The 21,290-nt window shown below is 41.6% G+C and overlaps 2 protein-coding genes across 9 annotated transcripts in view; one reads left to right on the top strand and one right to left on the bottom strand.

Annotated features, from left to right (window-relative positions):
- rhol (rhodopsin, like) overlaps positions 1 to 18,843 on the top strand; it is a 61,274-nt gene extending 42,431 nt beyond the window's left edge. Inside the window, exons 2-3 of one of the 2 annotated variants that reach the window (XR_008300612.1) lie at positions 14,669 to 14,756; positions 17,237 to 18,843. The gene's annotated coding sequence lies outside the window, so the exon portion shown is untranslated. Of the gene's footprint in view, positions 1 to 5,535; positions 5,700 to 14,668; positions 14,757 to 17,236 lie in introns of those variants that run through there. The other variant, XR_008300611.1, reaches the window with a different exon arrangement.
- Positions 909 to 21,290, bottom strand: part of magi1b (membrane associated guanylate kinase, WW and PDZ domain containing 1b) — a 144,672-nt gene continuing 124,290 nt past the window's right edge. For 5 of the 7 annotated variants that reach the window (XM_053227178.1, XM_053227179.1, XM_053227174.1 and 2 more), the window contains 8 exons: positions 18,843 to 19,035; positions 15,618 to 15,926; positions 13,171 to 13,374; positions 10,199 to 10,292; positions 9,981 to 10,068; positions 7,953 to 8,096; positions 5,740 to 5,878; positions 909 to 2,967 (listed from right to left, as the gene is read on the bottom strand). In XM_053227178.1, coding sequence (XP_053083153.1) covers positions 1,544 to 2,967; positions 5,740 to 5,878; positions 7,953 to 8,096; positions 9,981 to 10,068; positions 10,199 to 10,292; positions 13,171 to 13,374; positions 15,618 to 15,926; positions 18,843 to 19,035 — 2,595 coding nt within the window. In that variant the 3' untranslated portion in view covers positions 909 to 1,543. Of the gene's footprint in view, positions 2,968 to 4,515; positions 4,596 to 5,739; positions 5,879 to 7,952; positions 8,097 to 9,980; positions 10,069 to 10,198; positions 10,293 to 13,170; positions 13,375 to 15,617; positions 15,927 to 18,842; positions 19,036 to 21,290 lie in introns of all 7 variants that reach the window. The other 2 variants (XM_053227180.1, XM_053227177.1) reach the window with 2 other exon arrangements.

Here is a 21,290-nt window from a genome sequence, read left to right as displayed (position 1 = left end):
ACCACGCCCCCTATGGGTTTAAATCAAATTCAGATACAAATACAGATTTGGCTCACTGTACAGATACAGATAGTGACACTGTTACGCCCTTACTTTACATATTTATTGTTGTAAAAGAAATTGCTGGAATATTCCTCTAATTCCTTTTAGAATTATGATTATAGCATTTTGCATTTGTGCATCATTAAATAATAAATAATCACATCACACAAGGACTGAAATGTGGCTGCATGAACAGTAAGACATTGTAGGTAAATCGAAATGGCTCCTGAATAATAATACCAAACCCCCTGCTAACTGCCTTGCTGAAGCTACACGAATCAGAATTACAGGAGGTTGAATCTTGATTAAAAAGTATTATGAACTGCCTAATGATGAGGGGAAGTTAATTACCACATTATGCCTGGATTTTCATCATGTAGAGGTTTAAGTAAACAAATCCAACAAAAAAAATACATACATTGAATACAGATATGGATGCGAATAACAATGTAGCTGCCTCCACAGTATTATGAAAGCAACCTCAGATGCCCTGTACTCCTTTTCTCCAGTCTTCGTCTTGTTAGGTTCTTTCTATCAGAAAACAGAACGCACTCTGCTATTCAGCAGCTAACCCTGTAGAAAGAGAGGCACCTCACTGGATTTTTAATAGCTGGCTACTCTGTGGCCAGATAATTCAATCTTTCCTCTCCGTATCCTCCTTGAAGCAGGATGGAGATATCCTGCTGTAACTTCCAGCCACTTGGTACTCCCGGAATTCAGTTTTTTAATCAAAATCAAATGATTGTTCTTGCTTCTCTGCTGTTTTCCCCTCTGTTTGCATAATGGCCTGCTAACATTTAACCTGTGTGCAACTTGCATTGTACAGACTGTAGACTTAATTCATAAAATTAAGACAAAAGTGAAGATTGTGTATATATATTTTATTCTCACATTATCGTATTTTAACTTCATGTTCCCTTCATTCTCGTAAAATGATCACCTCTGAATGTACACGTACTGCAAACTGTCAAAAATATACAAATGAATGCAGACTTGTGCTATACTCTGGTCAAATGTGTAAAAATCATTGGCACCGAGGGAGAGAAAGAATGAAATAAAGAAGAAAGACACTGAAAGTGTAAAGACATGCACAGCATACATGTGAGCACCTGGTGAGGAGAGATGCTCGGTGCATGGGTGTGGTCTCTGAAACCGAAAAATACTATAATCAGACAGTAGTTCAAAAGACTGCCCTTTATAAAATAAAAACCATCAAGAATGGTACTATTAGGCACATAATCGTTTTCTTTATACATAGTCGTCAATCTCTGATAGATGTAGAACTGTTTGTGAAATTGTAGGAAAAGAAAAAAAAAAAAAAAGAAACAACCAACAATTCCTGGAACGTACAGCAAAAACCATTCTTCCGCTGTTTGTTACAAGTTGTCAAGTAATCTGTCTAGGAAAACACAGGAATGTCAAATTCATAGCATAGTATACAGGGTCCTCAGATGAGGGCTTTTATGGAGCGAGGGCATGTTTGCTGTTCTGCACCAGTCTGTCAGATGCTGAGATCTTTGGAGTTCTCTTTGTAGGCCTTCCTCCTGGGCTCGGGGAGTGGGTTGTTGACTTTGCCATAATTGGACTTGAGTTTGCTGTAGTAATTTCTTACACTGCTTTCCTTGTCTTCCTCCTCTGAGTCTACCGTGTTTCGGGAACCTCTTGCAGGCAACATGTCTGGGTCAAGGCTCCTGGCTCTGTAGGAGGTTGCTTCTGGAGTCTCCGACCGGGATAATCGGCTCTTTCTCTCGGGAGAGCGACCCCTTAACAGCGAACTGTACTTCTGGAAAGCTGTATCTGAGTCAGGGGTTCTGATGCGGGGAAGGCTCTGGTCCTGGTAGGTTCTCCTGGGCAGGCTGTCCCCATTGTATGAGCGCTCCATTGTCGAAAAGTGGTCCGTTGACTCTCTGGGAAAAGGAACGCTTTGGGGCAAACTGTCGTAGGACTCTCGGCGAAGAGCTTCATTTCTGTTCACACGGTCATATGACGGTCGGGGTAGTGTGTCATCATGGTTCAAGTGGCCATAGGACTGCCGGGGGTTGACGTCATCACGGTTCCAACGATCATAGAAATGCGGGAGGCTATTACCATTGTTTACAAACTGTCGGGGGAGGGTGGTGTTACTGTTCAGACGACTGTAGGACTTTCCTGGTAATGTCAGGCCGTTGCCACGTTCTAAACCATCATATGTCATCCGTGGCAAGGGGCTCTCGCGGTTTAGCCGATCCATTGCAGGCAGCTCATTCAGAACACTGTCCAAGTGGGAAGAAGTCTCAGGAGATGGAGGCTCCTTCAAGCCGACATCCTCATCCCGCTGTGGTTTGCCATTGCGCGGTCTGTCAGAAGAAGGGTTGGATTGCCGATGCGGAGAATGGTATCTGGAGCGATGTGGGGAGCGATATGGTGATCTGTGACGGTGAGGGGACCTATGGCGGTGCCCTGACCGATGTGGTGAATGGTGCCTTTGAGGAGAGGAGTGGCGATGATGGCGTCTTTCTGGTGATCGGCCGTACCGACGTTCGTGTCGGCTGTCCAGGGTGTTCTCGGCGCTCCTTGCCCGGCGCCTCCTCTCTGGAGAATGGTGCCTCCGGTGGTGCTGATGGTGGTACGAATCATCCTTGCTGTACCTCTTCTCGCCTCTCTTCTTATTAGCACTGCTGCTACTTTTCTTATTATGGTGCCTGTTCCTGCCCCTTTTGTCTGGGGAGCGGTGTCTGTGGTTGCTATGGTGATGGTTGGAGCGGTGGCCGTGCGTGCGCTGACCTGACTCGCGTGTCCTCCTGTCCTCATTCCGGGATGTTTTATGAAGGTCTTGTGGAGAGCTGGAATCCAATGGCGGGTGGGGCTGACTGTCAGGAGGTGCTGTGTTCACTTCCGAAACAGTTTGAGCCCCGCTGACGGGGCCGTTGTTGTCGTCGTTGCCGTCTGGAACATACACAAGGAATTATGTGTAAAATAAAGCAAAAAATAAGACCTAGCCTAGCCGACCTTGCCTAGGGTTTACTTTGGTTTTCATACAGTTGACTAACAGTTGCAAACTCTGTTAGGAGTTCAGGAATGAAACAGTGCTGTACAATTTAGTAATTTTTTTTCCAGTTCTAGCACACTTGACTCAACTTACCATCTAATTTCCCTAACGCTTGACGAGTTGAATGTGTATTAAGAGTTCCCTGACACCCCAGCTCTAGAGCCATTAACACAGGAAAAAATAGCAGCAACATATCTAACGGCATGAAAAAGTAGTCATTAATCATGCTAACAAAACCATATGAATCATTTTAGCAGGTGGTAATGGCTTGGCCCTAAACTAAATTTGGGGAGGAGATAATGAAATATTAGTAACTGAAAGCCAGGATCCAATGTCTTGTCTGAGTGCTGATGATTCAGGCAAAGTGTATATGGAATAAATGGTAAATGGTTATATGAATATGGTACAGCAACAATTTTAAGCTGCGATCGAGAAAATTTCAGTTTTAAATAAAATTTCTTCTGGGTTTAAGGCAAACCTAAGGTGTTCATGCTTTTAAGCCTTTCACACTTAACGTATGAGCACAGTTTGGTCTATAGCCGTACTCGGGTAGGATGCTACAAAACTTGCAAAAAATGCAATGCATCTGTAGAAATGAATTCTTGAGGCAGATTTCTGGACAGGTCTTAGTCTACTTGGTCTACTAAAAATCTTTCACAGGCCAGGTGTACTTTTAATCAGTGGCACTGAAAAGGGTTAGGGTTCTTGGGTAAAATCACCTATAATGTATGAAGTACAGCCTTGCAAACCCTTAGCGTACATTCACATTTCAAGCTTCTTTGCACAGTTATGATTATTTGCTCAGATTGGTCCGTCTTGATTTTTCACATTTATAACCCGTATCCGTCTTTAATGTAAGCGCGCATGCCCCCTGAACCACCCCTCATGCGCATGTCGCTTTCTTTTGCAATTGTTTCACTACACTATTCAGTTTTTTGCTTGAATTGATTCCCCAAATATTAAGTCACCAATTTCCCCATCCTTCCACTTAATAAAGTCACTGCTGCGCTGTCGACACACCGGATGATGACGAAGCAGTGATATGCGCATGCATGTCAAAGTGTGCTGGAGGAGAAAGCCACATCCAAGCTGACCATTTTGATTCATGTCATAGTGCCTAAATGTAACTGAGGACTACAGACAAAAGTGGCTCAGGTCTGATTTGAAAAGATCAGATTTTTGTGTCCACACTGTGTGTAATATTAAGGCAGAAAATCAGATTTGTGTCACTTCAGCCTGGTAATGTGGCATGGAAAAAATTCCCCATATAAAAGTCACAGTGAGAAACAGGCAGGAATATGTGATCACAGATTAAATGTGCAAATCCATTGACTTTTCACTGAAATGAGAGGAGCGATCACAGACTTGGATTGCAATGCATTGTGGGTGAATGGATAGCATGAACAATGAAGGCACGGCACAGCACGGACACGGCAGCTACAAACCGTGGTCTGGTTTTGGAAGAAACCAGCCTCTCCTGCCTTTTCGTTTCTCGCGCTGGCTGTGGCTTGTGGAGCGGCCATCGCTGCGAGAGGAGGTAGAGAGACCACCACAACCGATTTAAACCAGAAAAAAGAAAGAAAGAGAGAAGCAGATCATTTAGATACCAGAAACCAAAAAAAAAAAAAAAAACGAGAGTGATTTTTGCAATGGAAAATGTGTTTATTTTGTTCAAAGAGAGATTGTCCATAAAATGCCCCCACCATTGAGTGAAAAATAAACATTAATAGGATAGAGAGATCCAGGACACCCAAAACACCATATACACCAACCCAGCAGCAAACAGATAGACCCAAGCCCCATAGACAATGTGCAACATACACACACACGGCAAATAATGCAATGTACACTGCAAACAAAGTGGCAACATGTGGATGAACATAAAAGAAAAAAGTAGAAAAAATGGTACAAAAATATACAAAGAGATCATTTGCGAAAAAAAAAAGTCACATTCGGAACTTGACAAAATACATGGAAAGAAAGAATGCATGAAATCACTGGCAATTGAGATAACAGTTACGACTAGTCTTCCATAAATATTATGGAAAAATATTTTTTACTGAAGACGTCATGCAGCAACAGACATTATGGCTGGATTGAAATCACATGACCTGACGATTCCTAATGAACAGTGAGAGCGAGTGGATTTACTGAAGCGTCTTTGGACGTTGACTATGCGTGGCAAAATCCGTGAACAGCTCTACTACAGTATCGTGGTGGAGAGGGTACAAGGATGCTTTCATAGTCTCTTAAAGTCTTCTCAGTAGCGTACATTCACCTTCAATAAATAGCATAAATATGTTACTTACACCACACTGACTCCAGACGTTAAGTTTGCATTTTTGGGTACTTATCAGCATAAAAACCTACAACTCCTTGAGGCCTCTGAGAAGTAATAAATCCAGTTATACTTTTAGAAATAAATCTTTCTATGGCCTGCCACTTTTTTCTTTTTCTTTTTTAAGCATGTGCCCATGGAATTATTTCCCAGTGTCCCCTGCACAGATGCAAAGAGAAGGCCAAAGGCAACATGAAGAGGCCCATCACCAAATAGCAGGAGATCATGACAGAGAGGGCTGGCACGTGTGCGGGGGAGAAGAGAGGAGAGTTGGTGGTCTGTCATGGTGTGAAGACTGGCGAGAAAGGGATGTTTTCGTAGATGGACCCACCATATTCGGGTACAGAGCCATCACCGCGCTTCAGCACGAGGTGCGCCGTCCGGCCTCCGCTCTTGATCAGCTCGATGGCACGGGTGTGCTTCATGCCTTTGGTGCTCTCTCCATTAATCTCCAAAATCTCATCTCCTACCTGAGAGAAAGAGAATATGAAAGATGACATACAAAGATGATCAGATTACATTGCATACATTTATTTTTGGTTTCAAAATGAAAAAAAAAAATATGCAAAGAGCTGTTCAAAACATCTCAGCAATAACTACAGGAATAAAAGTTTTAGAAAGCTCTTATATTTCTCTGATCCTTGTTTTTCATAGTTTCAGATTCAGTTTGGGGATAAAATTAACAAACGACAGCTAGGAGCGAGAAGAGATCAAAACAGTTTATCTGCCATCTTTGACATCTTTTAGCTATTTTCCCCCTCTTTCCTGTTCAGATCCTCATATCTTCCCCTGCTGTGTGGATGAAGTGAGTTTAAAAAAGTGCTTTTTTTTTTTTTTTTTTTTTTTTAGATTTTCCTATTTCCCATTTGACTGTTAAGAATGGAAAATGGGGACTGATGATACACGGGTGCCTACTTATGCTTCCAGGTCGACTTTGAATCGTTGGATTTGTGAATATTTGATTTCTACACTTTTAAAAACAAGTCAATATTATATAGTTTTTTAAATAATTTTGTGGGGAAAAAAGATTTTCCTATTTTAGTGTGTGCCAAGAAAAACAAAAATAAAAGTTTCCTTGTATTCCCATTTTCATTTCAAAATGAAAACAAATGAACGCAACATGCACGGACGAAAGAACTGTTGGAAATCAAGAATGTCTTCATACAACAGTGAGAGCTCAGAACTCACAGAAACAGAGTCGCTGAGATATAAAGGGGAAAAAGACAATGTAGAAATCTTTTTGTTCTATTTTCCTCCCTGCCTTGGGTTATCTGTCAGTCCTGTTCTCCAGGGAACACCACTTTGGCAGCGCTCCTCTGTTCCAGACACCTTCTCGCCTTGTTTCCCAGAGCCGGAGTGCCATCACCCTCTCATCTCTCCCCGCAGCTTTAACTCAGGCACACTCCAACTCCAATGATAACTAGCAGTCCGAGCCGCATATGCAGCTGATTAGCTATTGCTAACGATAGCTACAGGTGACCCTTCCACTGCCCCGAATCATAACTCAAAAAAAGGACATGGCGTTTCTCCTATTCTCACTGAACCGTAGCGTTCTCTGACTGCTCACTGCAGGAGAAAAATGAAGTCAGCTCTTTGGGGTTCAAAGCAACTGAGGAAAACATGAGAAAACAGGAGACAGCACTGTACTGATCGCTTTTCTCTCTCCGTTACAGTGAGCATGATCAGATAAAATCAGATCACCGGCCAGCACTTACACTACAGTGCTGAAATCTGAAAACCATTCACATCCTCTTTACCCAGCTCATCTACAACAGTATGTAGCTGTTGTAGATTTGGCTGCCTTGCTAATCTCCTTTATACTACCCTCACATCTCAAGTGCCATTCATCTTTGCGCTTTATCCTGGGTGGCGTCTCTGTGGATCTGGCGTCTATCCCAGGAACACTGGGTATTAGGTGGGAATACACCCTGGATGGAATGCCAGTACATTACAGGGCAGAGTTTTAATGAGATATAGTAATATTTTAGTTTTTTGGTTCCTGAAATCTAGTTAAAGGTTCTGATTTAAAGATGATCTGAACATTTTTCAGATTCAAAGCTGTTTTTTGGTACTGGTCCTCTTATGCATGATTCATCAGTATCAACCAGTAAATAAAAAAATTCTTGTTTTTCCATAATCTTGGCAAAATGTCATGGTACAAGAGGAATAAAACAGGTTGCAATGTGGCGTTATATGAAAATAATCAACTTCAGGGCAGTAACAGTAACTCTGCCAATTGCTGTATTCCTTATTATACTATTTGAATGATTTGGTTTACTGCTGAATGGTTCGGTTTATCGCTTTGTAAATGTTCAAAGCGATAACAGTGCTACCATTTAAGATGATCTGTACACTGCTTTTGGGATATTTATCCTTGCGGGTTCAAACAGGGTTTAAACTTTGTGTCTCTGCATGTGTTTATTAGTCAACACGTCCAGTTTGGAGGGGAGTTCAGGTTTTGGGAACCGGTCACAAAAGTATCCAGTGGTTTGGACTGACACATGGGTTCATCAGTAAATCTGATTAAGATCTATTCAGATGTACCCTCATCTTGCCGCTGCGCACTGCTGCTCCGTCTTCGGCCAGTCTCAGCACGTACAGGTCCATGTTGTACTCGCGTCCTCCACGCAGACTGAAGCCAAAGCCTTTACTGTCTCTCTCCAGGTCCACTGAGTACAGCTCCCCCTCCTAAACACACACACACACACACACACACAATTAAACATGCACAGATCCACATGTATACAAACACAAGCACACTTCGTTAAGCTCAAGGTCATCAGGGCTTGGTGTGGTTTTTTTTTTCTCTTGTTTAAAGCTCAGAGCTCTGGTTTCCAAATTCACCTGCAGGAAAGTCACCCACAGAGCTGATAGCGGTGATGACTGAGCCATGGCATGAATAATAGATAACAGGAGCCCCCATGTGTCTGTGTGTGTGTGTGTGTGTGTGTGTGTGTGTGTGGTGGAAGTATTTTTGGTTTGGGATAAAATGGAAAGAGGACAGGGGGCATCTCAAAAGCACCACAGAGAACAACACTTGGCCGGTGTCGAGCTGAAGGTAGAGGAAGATGGATTACCTCAGTTCATTTTTCAATTTAATGTTAAATAACTTTCAAAATGTTTAAGATGTTACAGATGATAGCACATACTTTTCAAATGTATACTAATGTGTTAGAGATTTAGGTCTCAGACTGCTAGTCACAGTAGTTGAATCAGTAGCTTCTTACGTGTGTACAACACACTTTTCTGTGCAGAGCAACATGGAAACATCATTATAAGAGCTCATAATTAAAGCTCAAAATTAAATGAGGGCAACACTGCTAAAAGTTTGCCAACACTGACACCAAGTCTGCAAAGTTTGCCACTCACCGGTCATAGCCAAAGGTGAAAACATAAGCCACCGTTTCAAATTTAAGATAAGAAGCAGGGTCTGAATGAATTAGCTAGCGTAAAATGAAACATGCTAGGAAATATTAAAGCTAAAAGATCAGCTTTAGCCAGCGGCACTTGGTGTGATGACCAAAAAAGAAAAAGCCTTGACCCTGATCTACACTATTGAAAATGAAAGGTTTGGGGAATTAGTCCAAAATTTCACATTTTTAAAGTTGCTGTACTTCTATGGACATGGTATAAGAAGCATTTTTTAAGGTTTAAAAGGGAAAAAAAAGTAGTTCATTAATTGACTGGATCAGGCACTTCCACACAGTTATTCTATATTTATACCACATCTGTGTTAAATTCTCCTTTCTGATTGGTCAGATGGTGTTGATTAATTTTCTATAACAGCAGCTTTGACAGTAGTTCCAGCTGCAGATCACAGATTTATATTAATGTGCTCATTATAATAACATTGTTTCTATAGTAACAGCATCACGTGTATGGCAAACGGTCCACATAAACGGATTAAAAAGCATGCTGTTAAATTACCAGTAAAATCTGCAGTCATTGAAATGGTGATGTTTTCTGTAAGGAGACATTTGTTTAGTATTTAGGGAAGGAGTCTCCAGTGTCAGTACTTTGTAACGGTCAGAACATTTTCCGCCACGGGAAAGCCAGAGGACATTACGCTTACCAGTTTTTCCTCTGTAACATGGCAAGCTGCATGTATTTGTCTTAAATTCATGAGAGGAAAAAGAGAGAAGGTGGTGAGAGAACGATCTCTCACCGTTTATAGCTGCTCTAACGTAATGATAAAAGGAACTAACTTGTTTCGCAGACATTCTGCAACATTAAACATGACTATAAACAGCTATGTTGTTTTTTTAATAAATTTAAAAAACTATTATCATCAGCATATTGATCTGTTATAAGGGGAAAACAATACTTCTAGAAAAATAATCAATTTCGTTGTAGTAACAGTAACTGTGCTTCACTGATTATTTTGCAATAACAGCATGCAATATATATATCCATTATAATCCATTTTTAGTTTCATTTAATAATTTCTTTAAATTGCTCTACTGTGATATAAACCCAAATAAAACATGACACTGTGGCTGTAAATCGCTCACTGCTAACTCAGATTTAGTGCTTGTGTGTGTTACAAAAGTGTGTTAGTGTGACCGTGTGTACCTGGTTTGTAGCTTGTGTGGGGGCTGGCGGAGGAGGAACCTGAGGCGCTTTGAACTCGAAAGACTCCTGTTTTGGTTTGCTGTTGTTTCTGAGATAAACAGACAAGAGTCATGTTGACTGGAAGCTTGTAAGAGCAAATACAAAAAAAAAGTTTTTTTCAGTCTTAACAGCAGGTGTGTGTGTGTGTGTGTGTGTGTACCTATGTACGCTTGGCCTACCTTGGCTCAGGTGCAGCTTGCTGTTGAGGTGTGTGTGTGGTAGTGATGGTGGCGATCTTCTCGGCGTTCGTCAGCAGCGCTGCGTTTGAGGATTCTGGGGAAAGTGAAGGATGGACTGTTATAAACCAAGAAAAAGAGAGAGACTGAGCAAAATGGAGAAAGGTTGGCAAGTAAATGGCTTTGCGCTTTTTTTGCGAGTGTAATACACGGTCCTGCATGAGAAAAGCATTTCCAATACACTTAAATGCTAATGCATAAACGCACCATATAGATTAAAGCTCTGCTCAGGAGCCGGACTGACACAGCAGAGGTGTACTGGGAAAAAAAAAATAACCACATCCATCACAGCAAGTGAACGCTGTCACCGTAGCTGCTGGATTTCATTCTACACAGATGCACACTCTCAGAAATAAAGGTAACAAACTGTACTTTTCCCTGTTGCTGTGGTCTGTTTTGTGGTGTGGTGTTCTTTCCTAACAGCTTTTTTTTAATGAAATGTTTAAATCCGTGATTATTGTAAGCTTTAGTAAATGTAACCAGGATCTGTCGATCATTCACACCTTCCTCACAATGACTCCACAAAATTGGACTGTAATTCATTTTTCCTCAGCAGCCATTAGGTTGTAGGTCCATCTCAGCAGGACTGGTCTATACCGCCATCCTCATTATGTGTGTGCGCGTCTCTCTCGATGTACCTATCCCCCTGCGCCTCTCTCTGTCATTTCCACTCCGCTGATCATAGCAGGCTTTTGTTTTTCACTCACTCTTTTCTTCTCCTCCCTCCTGTCATTGCTGAAAAATTCAGCATGCCAACTCACATGTCTCAGGCACAAGAGATGTTGTTGGAAGATAAATTTATACCAAACCAGAAGAAAGAAAGACACATTTAGAAATATCCACAGGAGGACAAAATTACATCCACTCATCTCAGTCACTGTGCATGCACACCACAAAAAAAGACAAAATGGACTGTCCTTCTCCTCTGATTAAAGCTCAGACAGATGCCACAGGCAACAGAGAGTTCGCTGTCGTAAATTACAGCTGAACAGGATCTTACTGAGCGCATCGCCTCTACACTCACTCTTTTACTATCCGTTTCACTCTACCATGTTGCGATCTCTCCCTTCCAGAAAGCTTGTGCTGGATTGCTTGTGTGGGGAATCAAAGTTCTCCTCTGTGTAGAACATCTTGCTTCCTTCAGCGTGTTCTCTCTTCATTACACCGCTCTTAATTAAGCCAAATGTGCAGTCCAGTCCAGGGTATGGCCACACACCTACACACACTCTTAGAGCAATAAGCTCTAGTGACCAAAACAAACTGGAATGGAACTGGCTCACTCTCATAACAGCTCAGCGTAAGCTTATTCTTGAGCACTAATGGAGAATTAACAGCTAAATGAGAAAACAAGTCTGGAATAAAAGAGGGAGCAGTTTAGCATGTCAGGGAATAATGTGCATAATAACAGCTCAGTCAATTAGGATAAGCAAATCAACAATAAAAAACAATTTGATGCATAAAAGATGCATTTAAAGTAGTCAAAGATACAGTATCATTTGGAGCTGTTTAAATGTGATATGACACAGAACCCACACCACCTTCATAGGGACTGAAGCACAGAGGTCATGATTTCTTCACTGAAACTGACAGAGGATTCACCACCTTCTCTAGGATTGACAGGTCTGCCAGAGGCCATGCCTCTTTCAATAAGGACACTGAAAGAGGCCAAACCTTCACAGAGATTGACAGAGGTCTGACAGGGGCCACGCCTCCTTCCTTGAGATTCACAGGGGTCTGACAGAAGCCACACTTTCTGGCATGTATAACATAGGCCACACCTCTTTCACTGGGTCTGACAGAAGCCACACCTCTTTCATCGGGTCTGACAGAAGCCACACCTCTTTCACCGGGTCTGACAGAAGCCACACCTCTTTCACCGGGTCCGACAGAAGCCACACCTCTTTCACCGGGTCTGACAGAAGCCACACCCCTTTCACTGGGTCTGACAGAAGCCACACCTCTTTCACCAGGTCTGACAGAAGCCACACCTCTTTCACCGGGTCTGACAGAAGCCACACCTCTTTCACTGGGTCTGACAGAGGCCACAACCCTTTCACTGGGTCTGACAGAGGCCACAACCCTTTCAATAAGACTGACAGGGACAGAGGACACACTTTCTCCTCTGAGATTGACAGGGGTCTCACAGAGGCCACGCTTCCTTCCTTGGGATTGACAGGGGTCTCACTGAAGCCACACCTCCTTCTCTCTCATTGGCGTGTATGACATAAGCCATGCTTATTTAAATAAGACTGACAGAGGCCACACCTCTTTCACTGGATCTGACAGAGGCCACACCTCTTTCACTGCATCTGACAGAGGCCACACCTCTTTCACTGGATCTGACAGAGGCCACAGCTCTTTCACTGCATCTGACAGAGGCCACACCTCTTTCACTGGATCTGACAGAGGCCACACCTCTTTCACTGCATCTGACAGAGGCCACACCTCTTTCACTGCATCTGACAGAGGCCACAGCTCTTTCACTGCATCTGACAGAGGCCACAGCTCTTTCAACAAGACTGACAGGGACAGAGACCACACTTTCTCCTCTGAGATTAACAGGAGTCTCACAAAGGCCACACCTCCTTCCTTGGGATTGACAGGGGTCTGACAGAAGTCACACATCTTTCACTAAGACTGATGGGGAAAAGGCCACACCTCCTTCACTGCCATTGAAAGAGGACAAAGGTCACAGCTCACATACAGATACTGACATTCATAAAGGCCATGCCTCCTACACTGAAACTGATTGTGATAAAGTGAATTTATTGAATATTCTGAATGTTTCTAAATAATAAACATGAGTAATAAAGAAAGCTGTGTGTGTGCTATTGGCTCCATTAACAGAACTTTTCCCTGATACACACACTGTTCAAATATTTAAATTTTTAAAAAAAATATTCTGTGCATCTCACCGTCTCCTGGAATGATGCGCAGCGTGACTGTGTTTCCCGCCTCTTTGATGAGGTTGACGATGTCCGAGTGGGACTTGTTGGTGATGGAGCAGCCATTGACGGCGAGGATGCGATCTCCCACCTTCAGCTTCCCGCAGCGGTCTGCCGGACTGCCCTCGATGATCCTCCCTATTTTATGAGGCATGGCCACACATGTGTTTCCAGCTTTTTGGCATTTGCAAAATGGTGTTTTCATAAAAAATGGAGAGGCCCATAAAGATGAGAGAGCGAAAGGAGAGAAAGAGAAGGCAAAGGGGTTAATACACCAAGCCACCCAAGATGGAATGAAAAAATTACAGTGTAATGTAGAGTGACCACATGTACAGCTCCGTTACAGCCCAACTCCCAGAGAGAGAAAGGTGTAAGAAGTATGCGAGACAGGCACGAAAAAGAAAAATACTACCACTTTTGTGATTATTACAAGGTGGAAAGCATTAACTCAGCCATGAATGATGAGAGCAGAAGGTGAAGTTTTGCCATTTAAATACATCAAGTGCCTCATATTTAGCGTTCATAATCTCTACCACAGTCTCTAATTTATTCAAGCCGTCTTTTCAAACTTGAAAAACTATATTCCAAACTCACGCTCATCCCTGTAGAGCTGTGCATTGTGCCCTCACTGTGCTGGCATGATGAATTATGGAGCACGCAGAAATAAATTATGAAGATGGTTTAGGGAAAAAATGCACATTGTACAGGGCTCAAGCACAAGGCTTGCTTATATGTAGAAGATAATTACACAGCTAGCAAAAGTCACTCAATCCTCCATAGACGCACAATTAGCTAGAATGAAGAACAAATGAATAAATTATCTGAAATATTCACTCTTAGGTCATTATTATTTATTGTATGGATTATATTGTATAGACACTTTAAAGTATTCAGCACATTAACCTTGGAATTCTGAGAAAAACATGCTACACTGTGAATATCCTTGACATCTGTAAATACAAATACTCAGAAATCCTCTTACTCTATTAAATGAGATGCAGAGTAGTATGTGCTGTATGTAATTTTTGTGAAATATGGCCTTGTGTGCTGCATAAAGAACTGAGTACATAAGACTCTCAGCATCTCTGCCTTTGCCCTGAGGCTTTCTTTCCACCCACACGCTTTACTGCCCTGCGCCTCAATACTTCATTACCGAGAACGAATGAACGCTGCTTCCCTCACTCTTCATTTGTCTCTAAGACGGAAACCCTTCACCGCTTGCTCTGTGCTGTTTTAGAGGTGAGGAGCTCTGGTTGCCGGCTTAGCGAGGACATCTGCTCATAAACTGAGCAAACAGACTAAAGTCATTCGGTAAACACCGGTTATTGGAAACAGAGAGTTGATAAATCCTCTGTTCTCGCCTTTTCTTCCTAGCCGAACTCTGTCTTCTGTGGCTGTGAACACTGTAAGTGGTTTTCATCCCTGCATTTTATAATTCTCTTGATCTTTTTCTTTTTTTCCATGACAGTTTGTATCAAAGCCGGGAGTACTATTAAGATGCTGCACGTTCGGCACTTCAGGAGGACAACCAAAGAGGCACGGAAAGAAACCCAAAGGTGACCCAAAGCCAGCTGATGCTTCTACTGTCACATCCAAAGAAAGCTTCCTGATACCCCACACCCGGCTGTCCTCCTCCATAAAGCAGATTTCATTCATCATCATTATATTTTCACCATCAATAATGTGTACTTGATCTTGAAGTAGGAATAAAACACTTTGCTGTGCTGTTATAGGAAAATAATCAAGATGGGGTAGTGTGATGCTCCCAGACGTGGAGTGGAGTTACTGTTACCACCCCAATGTTCATTATTTTCCTAAACACCACATCCTTAAGTGTTTTATTCCTTGTATACCAGAGCAGTTTATGAGCAATTACAATGTTGCATTTATTAGATAATGGCATTTGACTTTTTTTTAATCTATTTAGAGTAACAATTAATATGTTGAACATCCACAACAAGCTAGTTCCTTAAAGCATCTAGAAAACATCATGAAATCACAAAACGTAAAATCCTCCCTCCTTAAGACTTGCCTGTGGTGGAAAACTGTTACTGGAGACTCCTTACAAAACCTCCTACATAAACGTCTCCTCACAGAAAGCATAGCCATATCGTGACATTTTATAAATCTGTTTATTATTAGCCTTTGATTACATGGAGCCTCAGCCGTACAAGTCCCTGTGTAAGCTGTTACTATAGAAACGATTACGTATTCGAACAAGCACATTATTTGCTTTGCAGCTGCACTATTGTCAGAGCTGCTGTTACAGAAAATGAATCATCGTCTGGTCAATCAGAATTGAGGTTTCACAACGCTGTGGTTTAAAGATTTAAAAAATAAATAATCATTCTGCTCCATAACTCTAGTAAAGTACATCAAGAAGAATGTCTGCACCAAAATATATCAGCACTTCTCACCGAATGTCGTCCCCGCGTCGGGTCTGGAGACAGACGAGACGATGACAAAACCGAAGCCCTCGTTCTCTCCACGCCGGATCTCAACGTCATATGGCTGGATTGCACTGGGCACCACGCTGCTGTTGCCTCCGCCACCGCCACCGCCACCGCTGCCGATGCCGCTGGTGGAGCCAGAGCCCGAGCTGACCGTGTTCAGAGAGTTCTGGCTGCCCTGAGGCGTGCGCTTGTCCTCGGTCAGAGATGCGGCCTGGGTACTGCTGTGATGGGACGAGGCCGGAGACGGAGGAACCTCACCTTCCACCTTCGCAACTGAAAATCAGGAGGGAGAGGCATTAATAATACAAAACAACTGCCTTAACAGGCAACTCTTTATAATTTGTCAGTAATATACAGAATTAAAAAAATAAACCCTGAATATTTCACCTTTACAGTAAATACTGATATTAATAAGCCAATATTAATCGCTGTTCTAGAAACGTCAGCCATCACTTGCTGCTCTACAGTGATGTATAAAAAAATGTTTAAGATAACATAATGGAGCATAATCATATTGTTTCTCTCTCCAGAAGGAACAAAATGACATTTTAATTAATTTTTTGTTTAATTTCTGCAAAAATGCTAAAATCTTATCAAGTTAAACCCTTATGAAGATAGAATTTATTTAAAGGTTTAAGGAATTATCTCACATTATGAGATTATAATAATATTCTAGAGTTTCAGTCATATGATTTTTCTGTTGCTATATTTGGGACAGAATTCCTGCCTTTGCTGAACAGCGTGAACATAACCAGAAGTGAAAAATGGGTAAAAACACTCACCTTAATAAATAAATGGCAGTAAATGGTGATTTGACAAAGCCAATAAAATAGACTGTTTATGTACTCTTTATGTACTTCCCCCAAACTGCTGATACCATTTAAACTGGCAGAAAACCTACCAAATTAGTGTTTTCTTGACACACAAGTCCTCTCTTCTTTTTTGGAGAGCCTTAAAGCATTTAAGAGCATTGCTTGTTGCTGAGATAAACTTCCCAGTTGTCCCTTGACGTTGACAGCTAGCTAACAGAGCAACGAGGCAACATGCCAGGAAGATGTGCTGCACTGCTGCTTGTTGAAAATGTACTGTATTTAGTCGCGACACACAAGGATAGGATGATTTAAGATTAATTTTGAAATCATTCTGTGGACATTTTTTTCATGTTTTGCATGCATATTATAGGACAGAAAAATGGCATTTGTGCCATCTATATACATTACTCCAAAAATGGCTATTTAACAGTATATTACACCAAAATCAGATTTCTGTCCTGCTGCTGCATTAGGAATGGTGCTGATTAGCACGCACGCAGAATGCATCATAGGGTACTGTTCGTTATTATAACAGTATCCATTAGGAAATGAAAATCGAATCAATAAAGAGTCTGTACTTCCCTTTTAAGATGTCTTGCTCAATATGATCCATTTCTATCCTAACCCAAGATGACATATTTGGAAACCATCAAATTCGTTACATCGAGTCCATTCCAGATAAACAATACAGTTGACTCCATTTTGCAGCAGTCCAATAATAACTTGCGAGGTCTCTGAGGGACAAGCTGACCTATTTTCATTTTCCTACAGTCCCACAGATCAGGCGTGGAGCATGACGCCGAGCACGAGCTGGTGTTCTGGGCGCGATAGAGGGAGATTCATGAGCTGAAAGTCGTTTACCAGCGCACCATGATGTCATCTTGTCTAAAGTCTGGACCTTCTCATCAGCAGCCGGGGGGGCGGTGGTAGGACTGAAGCATGCTCGATCATGTTTACGATCGCTGCTCACTTCCCGTCAAGGCCACAGAGACTTTTCATGCCCACGACAAATGCTCCAAACACGGTTCTTGACTGCTTAAATGAGGTGTGGATGATGTCAGACATTTAAGGTGCATCTCAGACAATGCCAGATGGTTTTATCTGGGGACTACATTCATTGTCTTGCAGTTTCATGCTTACTTGGGTCCAGTGCATGAGATTGCTAAAGTGCTTGGTAATTAACCCAGGTAGGTGAGTCAGGTACATGTTTTAGAGCAGGAATACCATTAAAATGAACAGGATAGCGATTCCACAGTGTCGGGTCTGAAAACCCTTGGGTTAGGCTGCAGGCTTTGTTAAAGAGACGGGAGCTGGATCAGCGATGGCTACTTCATTAACATGTAGTGTGAACTCTAATTTAAATAAAATCTGTCCTGTACAGATGAATAATTAGACCATATTTTGAATAATTCATGATCCCATTAAAAGGGTGCAGTCACAGGGTATTGCATTAGGAAGGCAGGCAAGAGCTGCAATATCAATGTACATAGATATGGATATGCATCAGATATTAGAGATATTCAGAAAGGATCTCCTGGATTTGCTACACAAAAGCATACAAAAATGAGCATTACTTAATATAGGGGCTATCATGAACAACTTTGCTGTAAACCCCTGCGTTCACTAGGTGAAAGATGACCATTCATTTCCTACACAAGCTGACGACACAGACGAATCCGCAAACGTGGTAAAAGCAACAACTGAATTAATTTGAATTCATATTTTGTCAGTCTCATGCAAATTATTCACAATGCTGTAGAGTGGTAAGTCCAAATGATTGGCTCTATTATATTGCTATACTCTTAGAAAGAAGACTTCAACAGTTCTTCATATAGTTAAGGGTTGTTCACTGTCTAAAGTGGTTCTACTTTTTGTAAAGCAACAAATCCAAATGATTGGCTCTCATGATCACTTTTAGAAAAAAGTCTTCCTTAATGGTTCTTCAGATAGTTGAGGACGCTTTCTAAAGAACTTTTTCAGTTAAACAAATCCAATTGTTTGGTCTGGGAAACTTACTGTAGCCTGACATGACCATTCCAAATGACTGGCTCTAGTAAATTCCTACACCCTTAGAAAGAAATGTTCCTAAACAGTTCCTCAGATAGTTTTGTTGGAAAAATGATCTGATAGGAAGCACGCTCTGATAAAGTGCTTCTAGCAGAACAAGCCAAAGGATGCTTGAGGGTTATAGTTTGGTGTTTGGTAGATTTTACAGAAATAATACTGAAACTAACACATTTTAACCAGAATAAGTTGGGACAAATGACCATGGAAAGCTCAGAAAAAAGAAGCCCTTTCCTCATGGACAACAGTGAAATGTGGTACACTGAGGTGGCTGAGTGTAGCCATAACTTTATGGATCTGGGTTATTTCTCACCTCCATATCCTGTCTTGCGTCTGACAGTCAGGTTGACGTGGCCTTGCTTGGCTGCCTGCTGCATGAGCTGTACCACAAGCTGATGGGATTTGCCCACCACAGCCGTCCCGTCCACGCAGATCAGCTCATCTCCAGAGCGCAGACGCCCGTCTTCGTCTGCAGCGCCATACTTCACAATGTGGCCAATGTAAATCTGGAAGGAAGGAGAAAGAGGCGTTCTAGAGACTACGTTTTGGACCCGCTTTTAGAAAGTTCTTTTGTTGGTACTGAATCCATCAATGTGCATTACTGGGTGTGACTTCAATAAAAGGACACTGTTACAGGTCTATTTTTGCTGGGTCCTGGTCCACCTTGATTTGGCCCCCAGTTTGAAGTTTAAAGAGCTCAACTAAAGAACTCAACTAAAAGAATTTGTCTCTAGATTTCTTTAGGGTTGGCTGCATTTCTGTGCTCAAATTTTGGTTTAATTGTGATTAAATTGATGACTGGGGCTCGCAACACCAGTACACCCCTCATGGACCAAATCCCTGTGGAAAAACTTGGGCAGAGTAACCAGCATGTCCATTTGAATGAGATTCAATCTAATTTGGCATCCTGAATGGAGAACACGGGTGTCCTGGGAGATATTTTTCTAAGACAGTGAAGCCAAGATGAAAGCAGGCACTGTGTTTCTAGGATGAACCACACACATACATACACACACACACACACACACACACACACACGCTTTACAAGTCCCGCCATAGATTGAGCCTTTTGTAACATGGCACGCTGCACGCTGTACATGGAAACGGTTGTGATGAGCAAACTGTAAAGGCTGACGGTGAGACCTGCCAAGTTACATTTGGACCATCTTCAAAAGGCTGTGGATTCATCTTTGTGACCATGTGAGAGAAAAGGCACAGGCTTCAAAAGCCAGAAGAGCCTCTGACTGCTCTAATTATAATATTAAATGGACAACACAACAGATACAGTGGCTCTTATTTATCAATAGAAATGAGCACAGATTTGAGGGCACAGAATGACGCATGAACAAATCTGTGTCTGATTCATGAAACGAGTGCAACGTTGATTTGAGCACAAATGATGAATCGTCTTCAATTGCACGGAATTAAGCTCCTGCCCACTTATTTACTCCTGCCCAATTTACCTTCATGTACATATAGTTTACATAAAATGCCCCAATTTTTGCAGCTGTTACAAAAGTGAGCTGTTCAAAGGAAATCGTTCAGCAGGCTATCCAAGATCTGATCACATATCTGAGTTAGAAGTGCTTTTGTCTGATGTTGCTGCAAATAAATAAACAGTTATGAAAGAGTGGTCTGTCTGTTTCTTTATAATGCAGTTTAAGGTGACAATCAGGTAGAAAACTGGACCATTTCCATCATCTGTAGTTATATAAACTCTATTCATAGCTAGGTTTGTATTCATTTCAGTCCTCAAATAGGTCAGAATTGACCGAGGTCCTTACAAATCCTTATTTCATGTAAGCAAAATGCTGAAAGAAACTAATTAAACACTGAAAAACAGACTACCACAATGAATAAAATGGTTTCCGGTGGGTTTTACATCCACAGCACTTGTACACAGTCTGGGTTTTGTCATAGAGAAAGAGAAAAGATTTTTTTCCCCCTGAATGCGCCTGGCATGTCCTTGACAAACAAATCTGTCGAAGCACACAGGCCAAATGCTGAGATTCAGGTTCACATTTCAGTTGTACCATGTGCTGAGACTAGTCAGGGCCTTCAAGAAGCACATTACTCATGTTTTCATCACAAAGCAAAGCAGCAGCTAATTTGTATTACTGACTGCAGTCGTGATAAAGTACTTCATAATGATGCATGGCTAGAAGGCTGAAAGACTGTACGGCATGCTTGATATTTATTGTAGCACATAAAATGAAATGGTTGATATCAGAGTCTGTTACTGGTGTTACTGGGAAAAAAAAAAGGGATAAAAGTTCAAACAAGTATGCTCAAGTCTTAGAACCATAGTCTTAGAACCATTTTTCACTTATTAGTAATTAGATTATTAGTAAGCTTTTAACAATATTATTACAAGAAGCAGTCCAGAAAGTTCAAAAGATTTCAGTAGGTCAGAGCAAAAACAATAAAGATATTGTAATAATTTCTAGCAGAATCCTTTTTTTTTAGATTCATGGCTATCAATCATTTTCTAAGACTAACCGACTCACTGGTAACCCACAGTAACAAGCAGCCAATTGCTTAATTTATTTTTTTGGTGCCAACTGCATCACTTTTCTAGTCAACTATTTTCTAGACGTGAAATTAAAATATTTTAGGATTTAATTTTGATTTTTTTGTGTGATTTTTATTATAAAGATATCTTGGAATTTCATTTCAAGAAAGAAATCCTTTAAAATTGCTCGTGTGTGTATGTGTGTGGTCTGCCAGTGCAACATTGTGTAGAGGAATTTAAAAAACAAGC

Source organism: Pangasianodon hypophthalmus, chromosome 20 (genome assembly GCF_027358585.1).
Source record: "Pangasianodon hypophthalmus isolate fPanHyp1 chromosome 20, fPanHyp1.pri, whole genome shotgun sequence".
NCBI classification, from domain to species: Eukaryota; Metazoa; Chordata; class Actinopteri; order Siluriformes; family Pangasiidae; genus Pangasianodon; species Pangasianodon hypophthalmus.
The sequence above is the reverse complement of the archived record's forward strand: the minus strand, read 5'-3'. Positions and strand labels throughout refer to the sequence as shown.